General features: G+C 52.2%; 7 protein-coding genes and 1 non-coding gene across 8 annotated transcripts; 3 read left to right on the top strand and 5 right to left on the bottom strand.

Annotated features, from left to right (window-relative positions):
* Nucleotides 1-612: 612 nt before the first annotated feature.
* Nucleotides 613-4,725, bottom strand: CC77DRAFT_932207 (MAP kinase; the record flags this gene model as incomplete). Its single annotated transcript, XM_018534251.1, has 2 exons — nucleotides 613-1,145; nucleotides 1,194-4,725. The coding sequence occupies 2 exons, from the start codon at nucleotides 4,723-4,725 to the stop codon at nucleotides 613-615; spliced, it is 4,065 nt and encodes a 1,354-aa protein (XP_018387302.1).
* A 167-nt stretch (nucleotides 4,726-4,892) lies between these two features.
* CC77DRAFT_752798 (hypothetical protein) lies at nucleotides 4,893-5,605 on the top strand. Its single transcript, XM_018533097.1, has one exon. The coding sequence runs from the start codon at nucleotides 5,013-5,015 to the stop codon at nucleotides 5,544-5,546; it is 534 nt and encodes a 177-aa protein (XP_018387301.1). The 5' UTR covers nucleotides 4,893-5,012; the 3' UTR covers nucleotides 5,547-5,605.
* A 22-nt stretch (nucleotides 5,606-5,627) lies between these two features.
* Nucleotides 5,628-8,011, bottom strand: CC77DRAFT_1039356 (benomyl/methotrexate resistance protein). Its single transcript, XM_018527160.1, has 4 exons — nucleotides 7,191-8,011; nucleotides 6,882-7,140; nucleotides 6,398-6,825; nucleotides 5,628-6,348 (listed from the first exon to the last, which is right to left on the bottom strand). The coding sequence occupies exons 1-4, from the start codon at nucleotides 7,542-7,544 to the stop codon at nucleotides 5,665-5,667; spliced, it is 1,725 nt and encodes a 574-aa protein (XP_018387300.1). The 5' UTR covers nucleotides 7,545-8,011; the 3' UTR covers nucleotides 5,628-5,664.
* A 110-nt stretch (nucleotides 8,012-8,121) lies between these two features.
* CC77DRAFT_1018877 (hypothetical protein) lies at nucleotides 8,122-9,251 on the bottom strand. Its single transcript, XM_018524714.1, has one exon. The coding sequence runs from the start codon at nucleotides 9,042-9,044 to the stop codon at nucleotides 8,340-8,342; it is 705 nt and encodes a 234-aa protein (XP_018387299.1). The 5' UTR covers nucleotides 9,045-9,251; the 3' UTR covers nucleotides 8,122-8,339.
* A 320-nt stretch (nucleotides 9,252-9,571) lies between these two features.
* CC77DRAFT_1048857 (pumilio domain-containing protein) lies at nucleotides 9,572-11,913 on the bottom strand. Its single transcript, XM_018527556.1, has 3 exons — nucleotides 11,527-11,913; nucleotides 11,116-11,473; nucleotides 9,572-11,065 (listed from the first exon to the last, which is right to left on the bottom strand). The coding sequence occupies exons 1-3, from the start codon at nucleotides 11,873-11,875 to the stop codon at nucleotides 9,619-9,621; spliced, it is 2,154 nt and encodes a 717-aa protein (XP_018387298.1). The 5' UTR covers nucleotides 11,876-11,913; the 3' UTR covers nucleotides 9,572-9,618.
* Nucleotides 11,914-13,772: 1,859 nt separating this feature from the next.
* CC77DRAFT_1007384 (hypothetical protein) lies at nucleotides 13,773-14,345 on the top strand (the record flags this gene model as incomplete). The annotated part of the gene is made up of 3 exons (XM_018523473.1): nucleotides 13,773-13,813; nucleotides 13,866-14,099; nucleotides 14,153-14,345. The coding sequence occupies 3 exons, from the start codon at nucleotides 13,773-13,775 to the stop codon at nucleotides 14,343-14,345; spliced, it is 468 nt and encodes a 155-aa protein (XP_018387297.1).
* A 471-nt stretch (nucleotides 14,346-14,816) lies between these two features.
* Nucleotides 14,817-14,914, bottom strand: CC77DRAFT_t27. Its single transcript has one exon. It is a non-coding gene; the product is annotated as a tRNA-Leu (tRNA).
* Nucleotides 14,915-15,447: 533 nt separating this feature from the next.
* Nucleotides 15,448-19,309, top strand: CC77DRAFT_1018874 (RIC1-domain-containing protein). The gene is made up of 5 exons (XM_018524713.1): nucleotides 15,448-16,062; nucleotides 16,110-17,525; nucleotides 17,579-17,846; nucleotides 17,893-18,380; nucleotides 18,449-19,309. The coding sequence occupies exons 1-5, from the start codon at nucleotides 15,757-15,759 to the stop codon at nucleotides 19,250-19,252; spliced, it is 3,282 nt and encodes a 1,093-aa protein (XP_018387296.1). The 5' UTR covers nucleotides 15,448-15,756; the 3' UTR covers nucleotides 19,253-19,309.
* The last annotated feature ends 761 nt before the right edge of the window (nucleotides 19,310-20,070 follow it).

The following is a 20,070-nucleotide window of genomic DNA, read 5'->3' as shown; positions in this document are numbered from 1 at the left end:
CTCATCGTATCGACGATTAGACAATAAGGTTAAAGGAAAAGTGATGTTGCTTGCTAAAGCCACTTAAAGCAAGCATAGGTTATAAAGACGATAACCAGACCAATGAAGAAGCCAATATGGACAAACGCCCTCGCTAATGCAGAAACACCCATAGCAGAATGCCCAACCAACCGACAGTGGCTATACGAGAGAGAACTCCCTGCCCGACAAAAGGAAAGAAAAAGGTGGGATAGGTACCCTATGTCAACGTCCCATTCAAACTTCCCAAGAGACGCTAGCGGGAAGTGGAACGGAGGAAGGAAGAACCATACAGTCTTTGGGTCGTTAAGAACTTGTAGTATAGGCCATGATATGAGATGGAAGAGAGGCGGGTCATCTCTAAGGCTCAGAGAAGTTGAATTGTCGGAAAGGTGCAGCTCCCGTAGTCGAGCAGCCCGGTGCTAGAGTAAAAGGACTGACACCAGAGCCTGTGGAAAAGGTGCTTAGATTAGGCGCACCGCTGATAGTGGAATCGAGACTAGCTCTATGTATGGAAAGCCGACGAGCCACTATACACCATCAGCCAACAGTGTCAAAACCTTGGACACAGCTTGATGATGGAGGCGTCAGGAACTAGTTGTAGTTAGAGTTTTGCCTACTACTCTGTGGTGTTCCGCTGCTCGAATTGCTATCACTTGGCGTTGCTGGCTCCAGGCTGAGCTGGGCACGGAGCGTCATGATCCATTCATGTTGAAGCAGCTCGACGGCGCTCGCTCGCTTGTTCGGGTCGCGATCGAAACACTTCTTGAGGAAGTCGATACCAGTGTCACTGAGTTGCTCCTTGGACGGCAGTTGTGGTGGGTCACCCTGGGCAATGTGGTACATGATGGCCCACTCATTATCCATGGAAGCCCAAGGGCGGCGACCGGTAGCCATCTCGAGGATTACGCAGCCGAGCGACCATATGTCGACAGCGCCGTGACGCCCTGTGCTTCCACCTCGAATGACTTCGGGTGACATGTACATTGGTGTTCCGGTCATGGAGCCTTGACGGCCCTGGCGTGTGGCGTTGTGTTCCGCGGCGAGGGTCCGACCTTGGCGAGCAATAAGTTTAGCAGCGCCGAAATCGACGAACTTGATAACTCCGTTGTGATCGAGCAGGATGTCTATCCGCGTTAGTAAAAGTCAACAATAGCATGCCTCGATAGACTCACTCTCAGGTTTGATGTCGCGGTGCACGACACCAGCGTCGTGTAGGTAGGCAAGACCCTCCAACATTTGGAGCGCGTAAACCATAATGACAGTCTCGTCTTCGATTCTTCCATGTTCAAGAAGTCCAGCAAGCGAACCGCCAGAGCAGTATTCCATGAAGATGTACACCTTGTCTCGATGTGGTTCGATACCATAGTAGGACACAATGTTCGGGTGGTCGAGCACTTGTAGTACGCCCATCTCATCTCTGATCTGTGCAACGATGGTGGGAATAAGCTGTGGATCTTGTAGACGGATTTCCTTGACAGCCATGAGGTGATTAGAGTCGAGGTTCATAGCCGCATAAACGGATCCGAATGTACCGCCACCAACGAACTGGCCTTGCTGCCATCGAAGTGTGACGTTTGTCGCAGAGGAAGACAGGTAGGTCAAAGCTCGATCAGCTTCGTTAGAGTCTTCCAGCACCCTACCAAGGGCTTGACGTTCGGCCTCCTTGTCTTTGCGGAAGGAATCAATCTCTTCAAGGCTTTGCATCCACTGCTGTTGCGTCATCTCAATAGACTCGTCATCGTCCTTTGCATTCTTAGGGTCGAGCAAGCTCTTGCCAGCAATAGCGTTCAGACGCTGTCGCTCAGCTTGAGCTGCGATAGTGGATCTCGCGCCCATGATGTCGAAATGAGAGATGAGGACGGACATACAGCCAGCAACCTTGAGTCGTAGTTGCGAATACTCTTCATCACTGATGGAAAGTATGTTTTGACCACGAGTCATCATCATAGCAAACTCCAAAGCGACGACAGCCCATCGAAATGTCTTGCGATCCGAGGCAATGCAGTCATCGCAAATGAAACTGACCCAATCAAGTGCCAGTCTAGTTAGCTTGATGTTGTTCATGGCCCTTCGGTTGTAGTCCATGTAAAGAACGGAACGTTGACCGAATTCGGTTGCGAAAGCGAAACAAGTCTGGATGAGATCCTGGCAGTCAAGACCCACAGTCTGCCTGCGGACAATCTCAACGCTGTCCATGATGGTGTTGGATAGCTTGTATGCCGTCTTCTTGATCTTCTGCAATTCCGCATTGACGCGAGGTAGGTTGGCGCGCTGATCGATCAGAGTGGTCAATTCGAATCCTATTGATGATAGGAACGACATGTTTGCGTTTGCTAGGCGTTGCTGTGAGCCATCCGCGACGAGCCGTAATCGCCCGGGCTTGAGGTCGAGATGAGGCTCAATGATGTTTGCTGACATCTTCTTGCCAGGCCAGTACAGGGGCTGCTCTGGTCGGATGATCAGAACATACGGGTTGGAGGGGTCTTCCGGAGCTTCTTCGGCGTGATAGCAGGTTGTGAGGAGTGACTGAATGTCATTTGGTCGGTCCAATGCAGTCGGTGATGCAACGATGTAGATGCCAGTGTTGTTTCCGCCAGTAGTCTCAACGAGGAAGTGGCCGGTAGCAACCAGGGATTCGTACAGCTCTTGCAATTGCTCTTCATCCAGGTCGATGTTGTTGATGTTGAACTCGGTGCAGTTCTCGAAACGCTGTGTGAGAATCCTGGAGAAACGGAACAGCTTACGCTGTCGAACACGGACAGAGTCCAGAATCTGCTTGTATCGCTTCTCCATCTCGGAGCCTGTAAGCTCGTCTGGCCGACGTTGCAGTTCTCGCTCGAAATGGGCGCTGAGACGAGTGAGCGACTTGGATGTAAGAACACTAAACTGCTCCGCGGTCTCGACGTCACCACCTTGGAGCTGTCGACCGAGCTTGTTGCAAAAGTCCCATTCTTGTTCCAAGATTTCGGCTTCCTTGAAGGTGTTCTTGTTGGCTGCCAACTTCCAGTTCAGCATCTTGAAGTAAAACTTGAGAGCGTCTAGGACGACCAGATCAAAGTTCTCCTCGATGCACGGTGGCAGGTCCCAGCCAGGCTCCGGTCGGGAGATAATCATATAGCTCTCCTTGACCTGACCAGCCATGGCAAGCAGAATCTGGAACTGCGCAATCATCTGTTCAGCCATCATGACGCCCTGTTGTGATGGATCCTTGATCTTCTTGGCGTATGAGAGGCGGACGCGGATGATCTCCTGGAGGAGGCGGGAGGGGAAGTTGATGAGGGTAAGCAGCTCCTCGATGTAAGGGGGAAGATGTCTCTCTGCGAAACCTTCGGCATTGGCGATCAGTGTAGCCTTGGCCTTCTGGATGACCTTCTCGAGGGGGGCCAGCAGATTGGTGTCGCCCTGCAGGGACTTGAGACCATCCTCCTTGAGTATCCGGTCAATAAACGAAGAGTCGTCGGTCAGATGGTGATCCTGGGACGAGCGCGGGCGGGGTTTGGTGAAGTCGAGCTCCTCGTTGCCGACCCACTTCTTGAGAATGGACATCTCAGTGTTGATGAGGGTGATGGTGTTGTGCCAGGCGATGACGGCTTCGCAGGCGTCCTTGTAGGGCTGCGAGGCAGCGCGTGGGTAGGCGGCCTCGAGGGCCTGGCGGGTGGGGTAGACGCTCTCGACCTTTTCGATCTTCTTGACGATGTCCTCGACCTGCTGGGCTGCCGTCTGGCCGGCCTCGGCCTCGCCGCCGACCTCGAAGGAAATGATGCTCTCGAGCATGGCCCTGATCTTGCCGCGCGTGTCATCGACGATGCGGCGCTGTGCCTGCAGCGAGCGGCCGCAGACCTTGGCGCGGATGCCCATCCAGATCTCGGCCTTCATGGTGCTGTCGCCCTGCTGCTCGGTGCTGCCAATCAGGCGCTTCTTCTCCTGCTTGACTACGTCGCCCGTCAGCACGCTGGCCAGCATCGAGTGCCACTCGAGGCGCTCGCGGTTGGCGGGGATCTTGAGCTCCTCGATCGAGGGCTGCATGTCGTCGTTGCCATAGTAGAGCAGCGTCTCCTGGTCGTAGGGGTCGTTCTCGACATACTCGGCCGTCGAGGGGGATTCATCGTCCGTCTCCGAGTCGGTGCTGTAGCCCAGGCTCGGGGTGCGCAGAGCCGGGTCGAAGAATTCGTCCTGCTGGTCCTCCTGGCGGATGCGCTGCACGTAGGCCTTTTCCTGGGCGCGGTACTCGGCGTTGGGGTTGCGGCGCGAGCGCGTGGCCGAGTTGTTGCGCTGGCGGTGCGACGTGTTGGAGTTGAGGGAGAACTGCTGGGGGCGGCGGGCAGGCGCATATGCGTTGCTCGGGGTGCGGACGGCGGACGGGCGTGGTCCTCTGGTGCTGGAGCTGGGCCCGCTGCTGGAGCTGCTGCCACCGTTGGACTGCGTTTGCGTGGCAGGCGGCAGGTCCGTCATGATGGCGGGACCGCGGGCGCGCGACGACGAGGCGTTGCTGTTCCACGAGTACTGGGGCTCGCGCAGAGGAGCGACTTGGTCGTGCTGCTGCTGCTCGCCGGCGGAAAATGAGTATTCTTCGATGCCACCGACGCCAAGGTGGGCATCGTTCAGATCCGAGTCGCCTGATGAGCCGCTTCCCGAGCTCTCGAGGCCGGGGCGCTGCGCTGCCCCGGGGGCATTGACTACTACTGGCTTCGTCCCGTCGGCCATGGCGTCTGGTAGCAGTGGGTTGTCGTGAGCTTGGAAGCGCACTCGAGCCTGGCTGCCCATGATCGTATAACGTTAATCGACGACGGCCGGCTTCTTTTCCCTCCGCGGAAGGGATCAGCGCTGGAACCTGTTTGCGGGATGCTGTGGCGGTGCAGCACAGACGACCTTTATCCAGCCCATTCACTCGCGCTTATCCAACCCATTCACTCGCGCTTATCCAACCCATTCACTCTGGCACTAGTCTTTGTGCGCCTTCCGCTGCCTTCCACGCCCTACTGCATTACTGTATGCCTTCGCTCACGCCAACAACAAGCGGCAGCCTGCGCCCGCTCTCCTCGCAGCCTGTCGTTCACGAGGTTGCCACCACGGCACGCTACGCTACGCTAGCCGCCTTGGGCCTAACCACGCTGCTCTGCCATGGCCCCCAGGACTCCCCAGCTGCTGCCACCCTGCGAATCCCAAAGCAGCACCGTCCCGACATCATTTTTCTTGGATATCAGGGTCCAGCCACTTCTACACCTCCTATTCAGCGTCATCGCCGTCGCAAAGTTGAATTGCCCATTTGTCTAGAGTCTGTCTCGAATGTGTCTAGACCTCGGAACCTCCGACACACTACCCAGGTAGGCCACTTTGTAGATAGCCGTTGGACGCTCGGCAACCCACATCACTCCCATTCTGAAGTCATAACAACGTCTGCCGTTTCAATAACCTCTGCTCGCCAAAGCATTGCGTCTTTGCTTATGCCGAAGGAACACACCCTCTCGCAGGCCCACCCATGCGGCACGAGTCGCGGAAAAAGTAACTTGCGCCGCCTATCATGATGACGTCGACCATGTTTCAAGCACACCTGGGGAACACAATGCTTCTTTGAACAAATAAACATTACCGTCCTATAGGACCTTGCATTACATACACACTCGTATCGCATACACCACCCCCTTAGATATCCTTCCTCGCCAACTTGCTCTTGTGTCTGATCTGCTTGCCCCACTTGTAAAGCGCAAATGGGATCGGGATAAAAGCGATACCCAGGAACGCCAACGTACTACTCGCCCAGTTGATGCCCAAGTTCTTGAACATGGCACTGGCGAACAGCGGGAAACCGGCACCGAATGCAGACCTCATCAAGTCGTTGCCCGCCAGTACACTAGCGACTGAGTCTGGGTACGCGTCCGATAGGTAGGGTAAAACTGCTTGGAACAGCGTAAAGGCTGCGACACCAAAGAAGCCCGATCCAATGATGGGCACAATCCAGTGCACATCTGACCTAGACGTCCATCCGAACCAAAAGAGACAGATGGGTACGGCGAAGCAGCCCACCATGGCAGGGATAAGGCGCTTCTCTGGCTCAATGTTGCCGTTCTCATCAAACTGCTTCTCCAGGTAATAGTAGTTCCACGCAAAGAGCACGATGACCGCAACGAAGGTGCCGACGAGGATACCGAGGAATGCCACACCTTCAAGGCCAAGGTTGAAGCCGTACAGCCCCTCAAAGACCAAGGGGAATGACTCGAACCAGATGTAAAGGAGTCCGTAGATGAGCGCAATGTATAGGTTCAGTAGAAACACGATGGGTTCCGTGAACATGAGGGTGAAGGGCTTGAGAAGACTCATGTTGACAATCTACGACAATGTTAGCAGTGCATCGCAGTGGGGTAATTTCAATACGTACGTCCTTCGCTGACATCTCCTGGGACATGATGTCCGCCTCACAAGTAAGACGGTCGTCACCAGTCAACTTCTTTAACCTTCGTGTCCTACGGTGCAGAATGTTTGGTGCACTCGTCTCAGGGAAGAAGAAAAACAGGAATACCCAGCAGAAGCCAGATAGCCACATGAGCTCCCAGATAGTCCATGTCCAGCCCTTGGCCATAACAGCGAAGCCGCCGACAAGGGGACCGAGTACTGGTCCGCAAACAGCTCCAATTCCCCACACAGCCAAGCCATATACTTGTTTCTTCGGTCGATACATGTCGGCAATGGAGGCACCACCTGTGGCGAGCGCTGGCGAACCGAAGAACCCAGTCAAGAACCGGAAGGCAAGAAGCATGCCAAAGTTGATCGAAAAGACAGTCGGCAGCTGAAGAAGGACGAAAATTACTAGTGGCCACTATGTTAGCATATCTCTTCCTCATGCAAAATGACGGCGAACTTACGAAGTGTAATAATATACACCCAAAGACGACCAATTTGAGGAATCTCGCTCATAGGCGACCAGAGCAGAGGCCCAAGACCGTATCCAGCAACGTACAGCGTCAATCCCAATGTTGCGGGAACCTGAGCGACGCCAAAATCTGCCATTACATCCATGAGACCGGGTGTGTAAATGGCTGAGCCGATGTATACGGAGAAAGTAAGAAAGCAAATTTCAAAGGTAACAAAGTACCGCTTTCCACGCGACCAGTTTCGCGGGTTCTAATAACTTGTCAGCAATGATCGAGCATCCCGAGCTGCGGCGAGCATACCTGGGGGTCGTCTGGTCCATACCAATCGACAACGTGAAGGTCCTTGCCCTTTTCAGGATCCACTCTCACACCACTGGCTTCATTGACACCATTGCCGATTGTGCGTGACGATGTCTCAGAGTCGTGTCTATCATCGCGGCTTCTGACTCCATGTGCCTGGGTGAGTTCATCAATCTCATCCGCGTTCTCGGGCGGTTGTGTAGATCCATGGTATGCGGCGTATCCAGATTTCTCATGACTGACATATTTCTTCCAGATCTCGGGGTCCTTCTCTTCAGGATATTGAAGGTACTTGTTCCGCGTCACAAGTCGAACGATGTGGCCAAAGGCCGAGTCGCGAATGAGATCCAGCATGATCCTCACTCACGGAAAAGTGTAGATGTTGAAAAGCTTAGAGGCACAAGTGATACGATATTGTCCACCAAGCCCTGGCATCGAATGCTTAAGTTCGATACACATATGTGACATCATCGTCGACATCAGTGCTCACACAAAAGCCTAACAAAGCTTATCCGTCCCTGGCGCCGCAAATGGTGCACACGGATGCCGAAAATGCCCCTTGTAGTAGCAACGCCAAGAAAACTGCGGCTCGAAAAGCTTAGCTTGACACAATGTTTGCGTTGATGGGGTTTTCAGACGAGGCTATCGACAAGTCAATGACGATGCTAGATCTTCATCGGTTGTGATGATCGGCGCCAGCCGTGCAGAGATCAGGCGTTTTACCTAACTCGTCCGGAGGCTCGCGGAATGACTTCGACGGTGTATCTAAAGAAGTCGAATGCGCTGGCGATGGGCGAATGGAGGCTTGAAGAATTTTGGTATTCTAATCTTTAAGGTTGTTTGTAATGTTCTGGACTCACAGTTTCGATCTGATGACGTCAATCAACAAAGACAATGGAAGTGGCTGGCAAGTGACTCATGTGCGCTGCAACTTCCTAGATCCATGACTAGCGTACTCGCGAGCAGGCAATCCTTCTAGATGCAGGTAGCATGTATATTTGCATAGGGCTACGATGACAATATCCAAAACTTCAAACATATCCTTACCATGGTCAATCATCACCATCACTACATACTCAAGACCCATGTACCCGAACACGATAGCAGATATTCTCCATCGTGACCAAACCGTGACATCCATCAAGCCTCCTAGACTGCCCACTGGCTCAAGATCTCTTCCTCCACGTCACGCACCAGCACATGCACATGCTCTAGGCTCCTCACACTTTGCAAGTTTGTCGTGTTCTTGAACCAGATGACCTTGCTCCCCTCTTCCTGCTCTTCCGCCTTTTCCCTAAACTCCCTCTTCACAAAGTCCTTGACCATATCCCTGCCCACATCACTCAATGCGCCCGCGGCATCCACCGGCAGTCGCTGCTTCAGCCAAACCACAATGTGACGAATACCAGGCTCAAACGAATAAGTCCAGTCGTTCCTCAGGATCTTGTAGTCATCAGGATCCGCAAAAGGTGTAGTGTTGCGTACGTTAAATCGCAGCGCTCCTGTTTCATCTTCGATTGGTTCCCAAAACAGTCGCTGATCAAGCAGATATGTCATAACACTGCCATATTTTTCCTTGACATGCGCTGTCCAAGCAAGGTAGGCTTTCAATGAGCTGGGCCAGCGTTTCAGCTCTTCAAGTTGGTTTGTGGAGATAAGATGGTGTAGATTTGACCACGAATGCGGTGTGAAGTCTGCATCTCTCAGGGACAGTTGATGCCAATCAATAGCTGTGAGCGGGAAAGGCGGGTTGTTGCGCGGGAAGGGAAGTGCCGTCGGATCTGGATTGGATCGCCATTGGGCCTGGAAGACGGACGGAAGCGACGCTTCGTCAGTGACAACTTCTCGCGGCATTGTGTTGTGCCTGCGATTGAGGTAAGATGCGCGTCGTGAATGTCGTGAGTTATATGTGTATTTTGGACGCACAATTTTTGTTCTCGTGCAGCGTTGGGAAGTACACACCCACAATCGTTGGATACTATTTATGGAAGCAGCTAATGAGTGACCAAGACAATTAAACGTGGTGAGCGAATGCATCGAGTAAGGTAGTTGACATTTGTGGTAAGAGCGAAAGGTGCATGTTCGCGTGGGTGCTTACCTGCCTACTTGGTTGGTGGGATACTTGGCTCTACACATGGCCTTACCGCCTCCACCCCGTGACCTACCAGCAGGCTTCCATCAGCGAGGACAACCCACTGTAATGTAGTTCTTCATGATAGCTGCTGCGCCTCATTTCTCGTAATATCTCTTGACGAGAGTGAAGCATGCGGCCTAGCGTAGTATATGCCTCAACCTTCTCTTCCTAGATTTTGCAAGGCACGGAAAACCGGCGTTTTCAATGGGTATATGGCACGTCTGCAACAAAGGATGCACAAAGGAAGCCTTAAATGGGTATCATCATACATGTTCAGATAGTAAATACGCTACTCTACAACTTTTCAAGCAAGATCTTTGCGCCCGCGTTTCCTCTAGGAGCGCTGTCCGATTTATCACCCTTCTTCTGCTTCTTGCCCTTTGATTCCCCATTCTGTGCACCAGGAGGATTGGCAGCCGCCTCGAGTGCCTTCTTCTCCTTCTTCAGCGCCTTTAGTACCTCGTCCTTCTTTCCAAAGCCTTCGGCTTCTGTCAAGGCAACCACCACAAAAGATCCCTGGCCAGTCGCCCAGTCCACAATGTTGGTCTTGATCTGAGGCCAGAGCAAGTCTGCGAAACCAAGTGCAGGTTCTACAGGGATGACCTTCTTGGTGACAGGGTCGAATTTGCCACCTTGCACCAGCATCTTCAACATGTTCTTTCCGTGGCTGGTAGCCTTGTTGTCGCCAGCGGAGGCGGGAAGAGCAGAGTCCAATATCGATTGGGAGAGGCGGGCAACCTCTGCCAACGCCTCTTTGCGCTTCGCTGGCTCCACCTCTGGAGCTCCAACGAGGACCTCACCCATAAATTGCAAGCCGAATGTGAATGAGGCAAAGTCTGCAGCGCGAGCAGTGACTGCGGTCAGTAGCTGTGGTTCAATGTTCTTTGCAATCTCTTGTAGACGGATGTTGGGGTCCTTCTTTGATGTAGTCTGGCGGATCGCGTACAACTCATTTAGTCGCTCACGGGTGTTGTCGTCTAATAGCCATTTCGCATCCCCAACGAATGGATATAATAAGACTGTGCGTGCACGAGCATCATTGACGAGATTCAACACCTTTTCGGGGAGAGCGTCGTTGCTTGGTAGAAGCTCACTGAAGATGGATTTGGCCGAAAGCTTGGTATCGTCAGTGACTGCCATGGCAGCAAGCAGAACGTGATGAGCGTGTTGGTCAAAGGCCATTGTCTCGACTGTGTCTTTGTACGGTCGCAGGAAGAGCTTGCGGTCCTTGGCAGTTCCATATGCAAAGCAAAGTGACATCAGCCGCGATCCTGATTTTGTGAAAGCAAGGTTCTTCAAGAGATCCACGTTATCGGCCTCTTCACCCTCCTTGGTTGTTGGATCCGGCTTGAGATGTTCAAGGAAGTCACTCGCTTGTTCAGTGCCGGGCTCGCAGACTAGGAAGTACTGCAACATAGCGTCGTGCAGCATGGTGAAGCCGGTGAGCTTCTTCTGGATGAGGGAGTTGATCTGGTTCTCCAGGTAGCCCATGATGGGCTTCCTCTTGTCTGGGGAATCTTTGAGAATGGCCGATAGCTCTGCGCTGTCCGTACCCTCGGGAGACAGACCCTTAATTGAGAACTCAGGCCCATACCATTCCCGGAGAAGACGGTTCTTCTGCTCTGGTGTGGCTACAGCTCGGTAGATGTCGTCTACTATCCATGCGGCTTCGGGATGGTTGATCATGCGCTTGACGTGGCTGTAGAACTCGGTGATTACCAGGTCGCGGATTTCAGGGTCACTAAAGTCGGTTAGATGCGCGATGCAGTCGTCTATGATGGTTGTGCTTACCCCTTCTCCACCAGCTTGGCAATCAAGAACTTGGAGTACTTGCCCTCGGCCAAGACCTTGAACTCTCCCTTCAACTCCCTGGCAATCATGCGCCTCTGCTCCATTGTTGAGTACTTGATCGCCGTCTGGATGACACGCACTGAGTCATGCTTGAAGACGAAGTCCTTGACCCTGCCGGTAATGATTTCGAACAGCTCCTTGACGAGCCCTTTCCTCTCCTCCTTGTCAACGTGCGACTTCAGCCTCAGTTTCTCCCAAAGCTTCTTGGATCGCTCGATGATGTCGGCGTTCGGCTTCGCGGCTTTTCGTTCTCTGGCGAGAGCCTTTTGTTTCGCATGCGCTTCTCGCGAATTGGTTGCTGGAAGAATAATTAGCAAGAAACCATAGAATAGACACACTGCTGCAATTTACAGTTGAGACCCGCCAATTTGGACTCTGCCGCATCGCTTGTGGGCTTCTTCGATGGTTCCTTCTGCGCCTTGCCGTTGGGCTTTGCTGATTCTTCGCTGCTTTCGGCGTCGCTCATGTCGACATCGGCACCGTCAGCCGCGGAAAAGCCGTAGAATCCATTGTCCTGCTCGCTGGTATCGGACTCCTCGATGTCAGAACTCTCTTCCTTGGCCTTCTTTGCCTTCTTGACCGGCTTGACGTCGTGCTTCGCCTCGCGCTTCGTGGTGGGCTTGTCGACCTTGACCTTTTTGCTCTTGTCTTTGACTTCAGGCGCGCCTGCGCCCGCGGATTTGCGTTTGATTCCGGTCATTGTAAATTGTGGTTGTTGTGTCGCAATCCTCAAGCTCGGGATCGCAAAAGCTCGCGACTTCCTGAACTTTTTCTGACCAGGGTTCTGCTTCCCACTTAGCCTGATCAAGACTAGCTCGAACCATGTCCCACATGCGCGCGCCGCCTCTCTCCATCTCATATCCACTCGCAACCTGCTGCACTGCACATTTCCTAGATTTCTGCTCTTATCGACACAGCCAACGAGTTTATGCTCTCAACCAGACTCGCAATTTCAGAACTGATTAGAGCACTTATGAAGAAAGCAGATATCGAGTTCACTACACCCTGAGGTCCACACATGGCGTTCTACCTTGAAAGATCTTTCCAGACAGTAACATTGTATACCTTTCATGAGGGCTTGATACGTGTACAGCTCAACCGAAACGCGCCTCTTCGCTTACCTGGCACGCTGGCTACGACCTATGACGAGAACAACTACGCGTTGCACAGCGGACTTGCCGTTTCCACACATTCTGGCATTGCATGCTCATCAGCTGCTTGACACATTCTTGCCTGGCTACCTATTGCGCCAGACAACACACTCTGGCGTGCTTGCTCGCAGCCCGGATATGCTTATTGTTCCTGTGCGCACAACATTCATCCGTCAAATTACAGCATACGCGTCTCTTTACCCAGGAACCTGGTTGGGCCGCTGAAATTGGCTCATCTGTGTTCAAGTCACTCTGCAGGAATTACCGCAATGCTGTGGTGATTGGTAAACAGTTTATCTGTGATCTGTTCGGTCGTTCTGCAGCATGACCGATGCTGTCAAAAACTTGCATCCGTACTTCACGGGGTACGTCTTGTTACATATTAATTGCAACGTCCTTGCGCCCGACACAGGCTTCTCCGCAGTTTCCCGGATGGCCATTCTTCAATTATCCTATGATGGCGCTTTCTTGATGCGTACCAGGCTTCGGCTAATTGCTTGACAAACGCTTAAGTCTACATCTTCGGGCATACATACATCGCATAAGGCAAAAGTTTGACATCAGTAGGGTCGAAATCGGATTCTGTCGTTCTCTTGACATTGACCATGTGGGGAATGCGAGTTATTCGGCCAGAACTATATCAAGCATTGCCTGAGCTCAAAGTATCCCACTTCATGCAAGAGCCCTGCTCAGTATAATAGATGAGGACGCTGCACCACGGGTCGAATCTTTGATCGCTATAAGGATGAACGGTTAACCAGGCCTCTCCCAAAGACTCTAGAGACACTCGATTCAGCTTCGAAGATCTGCATGGCCGAGTGAGATCTTCTGGAAAGTAGCATGACGCACAGCCAATCTTCACAGCCAGGCGCCTATCTCAGAGTCTACATGGTAGAGAGTATACGACTAATGTATTAAGATTTGAGGTGTGTGAACTTCGAGAGTATCGGTCCAGATTTCGTGACACACCCACTTTCTCGGGAGATCATCAGGTTCCTGGCTATCCAAATCCTGGAAGAGGAGTCTGGCCTCAGGCCCACTGCAGCAACCCAGGTTTTCATACCGACATCAGCGTAGCCTGTGGTGTATTTCCAGACCTTTGTGGAAATTGGCCTCATATCGACCTTTGCTAGAGCCAGGAGAAACGGATGGCATACTGTCGCTCTCACTGGGCCTGCATATCTTTTCGGGCTAGCTGACGACATGCGTGCTTGGAATTAGCAAGAGTGTTGAGCGTTTGTGATATCGCATTTACGCCGGGCAATACTATTGTTGGCAGCTGCGATTTAACCGGGAGTCGTCGTAGACACCCTGGATACAAAAGATTTCATATCACACATTGGAGTTTCGAATACGTATAAAGCCAGCAGTGTTTGCATCTTGTGCTCAGCGTCAGTTTCAGTCTACATTTCAGACACCTATCAATTTCGGAAAAGAAACGGCATCATGAAGTTTTCGACTGTTCTTTATGTGATGGGAATGACTAGGTACAACTCAGCTCTTCATTGTTATTCAAGAGCGTGATTGACAGATCCGTAGCCTTGTATCGGCCGCTCCCCAGGACGATGACGACGAGCCAGAAGTCCCTTCATTCCCCAGCTTCTCCCGCCAGCCGATACCAAGCTTCTCGCGCGGCCCTCTCCCAAGCTTCAGTCTTCCTACAGCCCTTCCTCCCTTTCCGACCGGACCTGCGGCACCACCTCGCCCTACCGGAGGGTTTCCTCCTCGTCCCTCAGTCAGCCGCGGCCCAGTTCCCAGCTTCTCGCGCACGCCGTAAGTATTTTGACGGTTCGTTATGGAATCGGTTGTACTGATATCGGGATCAGTCGCCCAACAGCAACCCGCTCTTTCGTAATCTCAGTCCGCCCAACTCCGTCTCCTCGTCCTTCTCGCTCGGCCGTTCCTGTGCCATCTCCTCCCACTAGGCCCTCCCGCAGCGTTGGCCTACCGTTTCCTCCACGACCCACTCCTACTCCTGGTGACGACGACGATGACGACGACGAGGATGATTCTTCATAGACGAGAGGAGCGTCGTGATGCCTACTAGTGGATATCTAGCGGTGAATGTACCGTCAATATTGTGTGCAGTAGGCTACCTGAATAGGCCAGTAGTATGTCTCCATAGCGATGCGCGCTGTCATTACCGCCTGAAGCATTGTAAATGAATCTCCATAGCAAGCTTCAGATATTCTTTCCAGCATCAATCATGTGCGAGATACTAATGACTGTTACCAAAGCATTCTCACATGAGGTCAATCGGCGAGCGACGAAATGAAAGCACTTGTAGTTCATGCACCATGCGATTTTTAGAAGTTGGACCATCCCACAACGAACAGGTTGCGCATACGTTTGTTACATGTGTGTGCATTTAGTAAAGAAAAAAAAAGAATAAGTCTTCTGCTACTAAGCAGACGGAGAGTAGATACCATATAGTGTGCTCACAACGGCAAAAAAGAAACCTGGGGTATCTGACTGCAGCCAGACGAATGCTGATGAGAGTGGGACTCGAACCCACGCCACTTTCGTGACCAGGAATATGTGTTAAGATAACCTTAACCTGGCGCCATAACCAACTCGGCCATCTCACCAAGGTGATTTTGATGGAGGGTTGATCGCGGTATCTATATATATACCGCTACGTCGATCGGTCGGCCGTAATATTCAAAAGTGCGGGGTAGCCAGGTCGTTGCATCGGGCGAAACTATTAGATCACGGCAACACCATCAGTCAATCAAAACGAGTCTAGTTAGTCGAATCATGTGCAGACGTAGTTTAAACAAGGATTCACGGCAATAGTTGTTACTTTGTCAGAGTGTTCGGCAGATATGCAGCATGAATGAAGTGTTTCAGTGCGCTCATACAGTACAACACGCAGTGCCCCGCATGCTATTTCATCTACTATACCTCACTACCAATATACTCACTGATACGATGCAAGCTATCGATCGACCACTCCAGCGATTCTGATTGGTTTAGTTATAATGTCGACAAGGAGGCGCGTTGTGCTGCCTTTGGCTTATGCATGTGCTCAAATGCGCATCTGCGTGCAGTGACCGACGGTGATTTTTCTTACTCGAACCGGTAATTCGACCACCACTTGGCTCAAATCTTATGCATACGCCTCATACAAGGGGAAACCTCAACATTGGTAGGAATGACAAGTACTTTGTTGCGATAACAAGTCCTTTGTAGGCGACACATTAGGACGCTCTAGTACCGTTGCGAAAGCTAGACTTGGCTAGAGGCGTTGTAATGTCAAGCACGGGCCTAGCGCCACACTGCTGCGCCTCGCGTTGACGCACGATTTCACCGCCATACTCCACAGCCAGCCTCCCCTGCATCCCGCCAGCTAGCATGAGCTTCGTGAAGCATACATCCCCGCATTGAGATGGGCGCGCGCAAATGCAGCCTTCGCTTGCGGTAGACCGCCATGACGTATTGGCCTATCTCGTCGCCCTCCGTCTTCGCGGCCACTAAACGTACGGATCCCGGGCGCGCGCACACCTCACACGATGACGCCGAACACCAGCAACCAGGCGAACAAGATGCCGACAAACCATCGCAGACGCATCCTGGAGATGGGGCGTCTGCGCAAAGTAAGAGTGAGGTAGAGGACAAGAATGGCGCGTCGGTAGAAGACGACATACATGGCACCATCATTGCCATCAGAGTGACCAGGAGTGGGCACATGTTTGCGACCCTCACCAGAACAACGCTCACGGTCTGGCAGACAAAGGCATGTCTCATTGCCAACGTGACGCCTCAGGTGCTAACTCTTCGTAGCCTACGATTGTTCTAGCTTCAGTATTGCGTTCAGAGCAATCCGTCAGAACATACGGACCCAACACCGACGTCCTACTGCGCCCTGACTCCCAGATCTTCGTCGTGCAGACCACGCTTGGCTTCCTCATCACGTACTCGCTCGCGACAGACCACTCGTCCCGCATCTACCAGGCTCAATTCACTAACACGCACGGGGGCCACACCAGGAGAAGCAGTGCAATCACTGGCTTTAAGATTCAGCGTCAGCACGATGTCAATGCGGGGCCAGGAGAAGGCAGCGGCTTGAAAGAGCTCAGCCTACGCTTTCGCATGGTCATACGGGTTGATGCTGGCATCATCAGGGCTCTGGCTCTGGACGACGAATTGATTGTCGCAACTGGGAAGCCCGCTGCTGTACAATGTATCCGTTGGGCGCCAGACAGCACTGGTAGTCAAACGAGCACTGAACTACTGGCAAAGATGTCATGGTTGGGAAACAATGCATCGCTGCGTGAAATGGTCCATGATCGGCCTATGAACCTGTCGTGTTGGATCACAGGCGACGGACGAGCCTTTGCAGTCCAAAAAGCGGCTCGAAAAGACGCCGTTGCTCCCAGTCTCTTCCGTGGTTATGGTTTCCATACACCCGAAACAGATGCTGATCACGGAGTGAAAGCTGCAATCAATGCAAGGTTTTCGTTACTTGCTGTTGGCTGCGCCAGTGGTGAAATCTATGTTTACACCGCACGCGACTACACTGGCAACATTCCCCTCTCTCATAAGCTACGACCAAACGTTACATCCCCCGGAAAGATGACTGTCTTGACTTACTCGCCAGATGGATACTGTCTTTTTGCTGGCTACGAACGTGGTTGGGCGATGTGGAGTGTATACGGAAAGCCTGGAGCAACGAGCTTCACAGCAGAAAGAACACTTTCCAAGACAAACAACGAAGAATGGCTTCTAAGCATCAAAGAAGCATTCTGGATTGGGGGTGGTGCAGAACTGTTAATGTTGAGCAACGACGACAATCGTTTCTTTGTATTAGAGATGGCTCGAAGTGCAGTAACCGGCTGCTTCTCCTCGGCTAACGTATCACGGTCTTTGATGCAGACAAGCACCGGATTCATGATCTACCGTGGTTACGACTTGCCAGACTTGACGACAATTTCTGCCGATGTCTCCCTGTGGCATCATGTTCAGATTCCTTCGGCCTACCTTGTCGACCAATGGCCAATTAGAAGTGCGGTCATCTCAAACGATGGTCGGTATGTGGCGATAGCGGGCAAGAGAGGGCTTGCCCACTACAGTGTAAACAGCGGGCGTTGGAAGATGTTTGACGACCCTTTCATAGAGAACGAGTTCACAGTTCGAGGGGGTATGTGCTGGTTTCAGCATGTTCTGATTGCAGCGATCGAATGTCGCGATTCCCATGAGGTATGTGTGTCATCTATTTGCCTTTTCGTCGAAACTGACATTGTGTTTCCAAGGTTCGCGTGTACTCACGCGAGGCAGCGCTCGATAATAGCCACATCATGCATACACAGAAGCTACCTGCGCCCATTGTCCTCATTGCACCCTCTGGCGAAGATTCACTTCTCGTCTACACCTACGAGAACATATTATATCACTACGTTATTAGTGTTTCAGATGCAAGCGTAAAGTTGGTACAAGTTGGTCAAATCGCGCTACACGGTATCATTCGTGCACCTACTCGAGTGCGAGCACTTAGCTGGATATTACCAGAGGACCAGATCCGTAAGTGCTCAACATCTGTCACTACAAATTTGCTAACAACTTACAGACAACGGCGATCCATCACAAGATGTCGCTGTCGCAACTATCCTGTTCCTAGTGGATGGCAAACTCGTGCTTCTCCAACCGACGACAACCGAGAGTGGCGACCTCAAGTACGAAATGCGCATCATCGCGCAGAATGTAGAGACGTATGCGCTCATGCGCGACCACCCTGCTTTCGCATTGGATCGGCATGCCGATTCGTTACCGGCGAGTCCGTCCATGGAACTGACGATGGAAGGGGTACACGGCCACGATCTCCGTGACTCACTCTGGTTCTTTGATGGTCACGACATGCGAGTTTGGATAGATATGCAGGATGTTCTTGCCTCCGCTTCACCAGAAATTGGTCGAGAACTCCCAACACCTGTTCAGATTCCTGTCGACTTTTATCCTCTCTCGGCATTGATCAACAAAGCGATTATATTCGGTGTGGAGTCGGAGTTGATCCAACGTAGGGATACAAACTTCGCCTTCCTGCGTTTCGGCACTAGAGTAAGCTGTCGCGCCCTGCTCCGCGCCTAATAGCCGGCTCGTCAATCTTATGCTGACACACATGCTAGACACACCTCTTTCTTCCCGCACTGCTGCGGTCCCACTTGGCGCAATTCAACCACCCCGCAGCCTTACATCTTAGCCATCATTATCAGCACTTGCTTTACTTCCCCCATGCTCTAGAAATCTTACTGCATGAAGTCCTGGACGAGGAGGTGGATACCCAGCCACCACCTGAGCAAGCGCTATTGCCAAGTGTGCTATCGTTCCTGAGCTCTTTTCCTCGATATCTCGACATCGTTGTGCAATGTACCCGCAAAACCGAAGTGCGTTCATGGCGGACGTTGTTTTCAAACTTGCCTCCACCGGAAGAACTATTTGAAGAATCACTGCAGAAAGGGAATCTGAAGACCGCTGGTGGTTATCTGCTGGTCCTCCATACATTTGAAGAATTGCGGCCAACAGGCGATCAAGTTGTCCGCCTACTCCAACGTGCCAAGGACGAACAAGATTGGGAGCTATGCAAGGAACTCGCACGTTTTCTCATGGCTCTTGATGAGTCTGGTGCAACATTGCGAAGTACGTTGGAGCTTGTGGAGCTGAAGACTCCGTCAGCAGAGCCAGGCCTTGGCCAGTCACACTTTACGTTCGACACTGCCCGACTAAATGTACCCTTGCGCAGTCGCAATAACGGGACTAGGTCGTTGGGCGGACCAGGCGTCGATTTTGGGTCCGACGGCGCTGGCAGGACCTCACGGGAGAATGGCGACATTAGTCCTGGTGTGAGTGACGTGAGTGCTAGTAGTGATACAAGCCCTTCACAAGTACCGGGGGACTACTTTGGCCTTGGCATGAACAGTTTGCGCCAGTAGTTGTAGCTGGGACATTGAGATAGTTTCATTGAATGTAGTTGTATAATTTTTCACAAGCGTTCCCTATACTCAATGCTGCCATACTCACAACAGCAACATTAAGCGACCAAGGTACTCAGGGTGCGGTAGACCATCCGACGGTCCCAAGTTCCTGGTCTGGTCCTGCTCCTTCAGACCCCAAGCCATGCAGGAGGGTCGTATTGGCCCCACAGGGCTGCTTACAGGACCTCACGACGGGCTGGAGAAGCATAGCGATTGGTGATGGCGACCGGCCTACCTCCGTCTACCGTATCTTTCACAGGCTTCCGAAGTATGGCGTGCCCATGTAGCTGGTACACTTGTAAGCGAAACGCTTAAATTGTGGTAGCATTTGCGGCCTCTGCATCTCCGTCCAACGTAGTATCGCTTGATTTCTTGTGTCTTGTAGTTCAAAGGTACGTAGCTGAGCTAAGCCGTTTCAATAGAGCAAGATGCCATGGCAGATGGTTTGATGTTGTCTGCTACTGAACCAAGGTTTGACCAGGTATGCGACAACAAGGTTGGCGGTCGCTTGGAAGATGTGGTGTAATCGCCCGGGCGGTGAGATGCGCGTGGTCTTCCCTCTGTTTCCACGGCTTGGTGGTCAGCTACAGCACGTGTGAAGCAGCATCCAATGGACTGTGGTCTTGCCACAAGGCAATAGCTGCAGATAGGGGTCCCTCTCATCGTTGGAAAAACGGATAGGGCGCAAATACACCAATGTGCCCTCCCATGGGCAATGCGCACATGGTGACAAACATCTGCGTCCGACGTGACGTATCCATCAAGACATTGATGAA

This window comes from Alternaria alternata, assembly GCF_001642055.1.
Source record: "Alternaria alternata strain SRC1lrK2f unplaced genomic scaffold CC77scaffold_7, whole genome shotgun sequence".
Classification (NCBI taxonomy): domain Eukaryota; kingdom Fungi; phylum Ascomycota; class Dothideomycetes; order Pleosporales; family Pleosporaceae; genus Alternaria; species Alternaria alternata.
The sequence above is the reverse complement of the archived record's forward strand: the minus strand, read 5'-3'. Positions and strand labels throughout refer to the sequence as shown.

Excerpts from the sequence above, each read along its gene's own strand:
- CC77DRAFT_1018877 (XM_018524714.1), bottom strand. The coding sequence starts at position 9,044 with ATGCCGCGAGAAGTTGTCACTGACGAAGCGTCGCTTCCGTCCGTCTTC.
- CC77DRAFT_752798 (XM_018533097.1), top strand. The coding sequence starts at position 5,013 with ATGCCTTCGCTCACGCCAACAACAAGCGGCAGCCTGCGCCCGCTCTCC.
- CC77DRAFT_1018874 (XM_018524713.1), top strand. The coding sequence starts at position 15,757 with ATGACGTATTGGCCTATCTCGTCGCCCTCCGTCTTCGCGGCCACTAAA. Across the intron at positions 16,063-16,109 it reads TCACGGTCTGGCAGACAAAG|CCTACGATTGTTCTAGCTTC; the intron begins GCATGTCTCATT and ends AACTCTTCGTAG. Across the intron at positions 17,526-17,578 it reads AATGTCGCGATTCCCATGAG|GTTCGCGTGTACTCACGCGA; the intron begins GTATGTGTGTCA and ends TGTGTTTCCAAG.
- CC77DRAFT_1039356 (XM_018527160.1), bottom strand. The coding sequence starts at position 7,544 with ATGCTGGATCTCATTCGCGACTCGGCCTTTGGCCACATCGTTCGACTT. Across the intron at positions 7,141-7,190 it reads ATGGACCAGACGACCCCCAG|AACCCGCGAAACTGGTCGCG; the intron begins GTATGCTCGCCG and ends ACAAGTTATTAG. Across the intron at positions 6,826-6,881 it reads GGTGTATATTATTACACTTC|TAATTTTCGTCCTTCTTCAG; the intron begins GTAAGTTCGCCG and ends AGTGGCCACTAG.
- CC77DRAFT_1048857 (XM_018527556.1), bottom strand. The coding sequence starts at position 11,875 with ATGACCGGAATCAAACGCAAATCCGCGGGCGCAGGCGCGCCTGAAGTC. Across the intron at positions 11,474-11,526 it reads CAAATTGGCGGGTCTCAACT|CAACCAATTCGCGAGAAGCG; the intron begins GTAAATTGCAGC and ends TTATTCTTCCAG. Across the intron at positions 11,066-11,115 it reads GCCAAGCTGGTGGAGAAGGG|TGACCCTGAAATCCGCGACC; the intron begins GTAAGCACAACC and ends AACCGACTTTAG.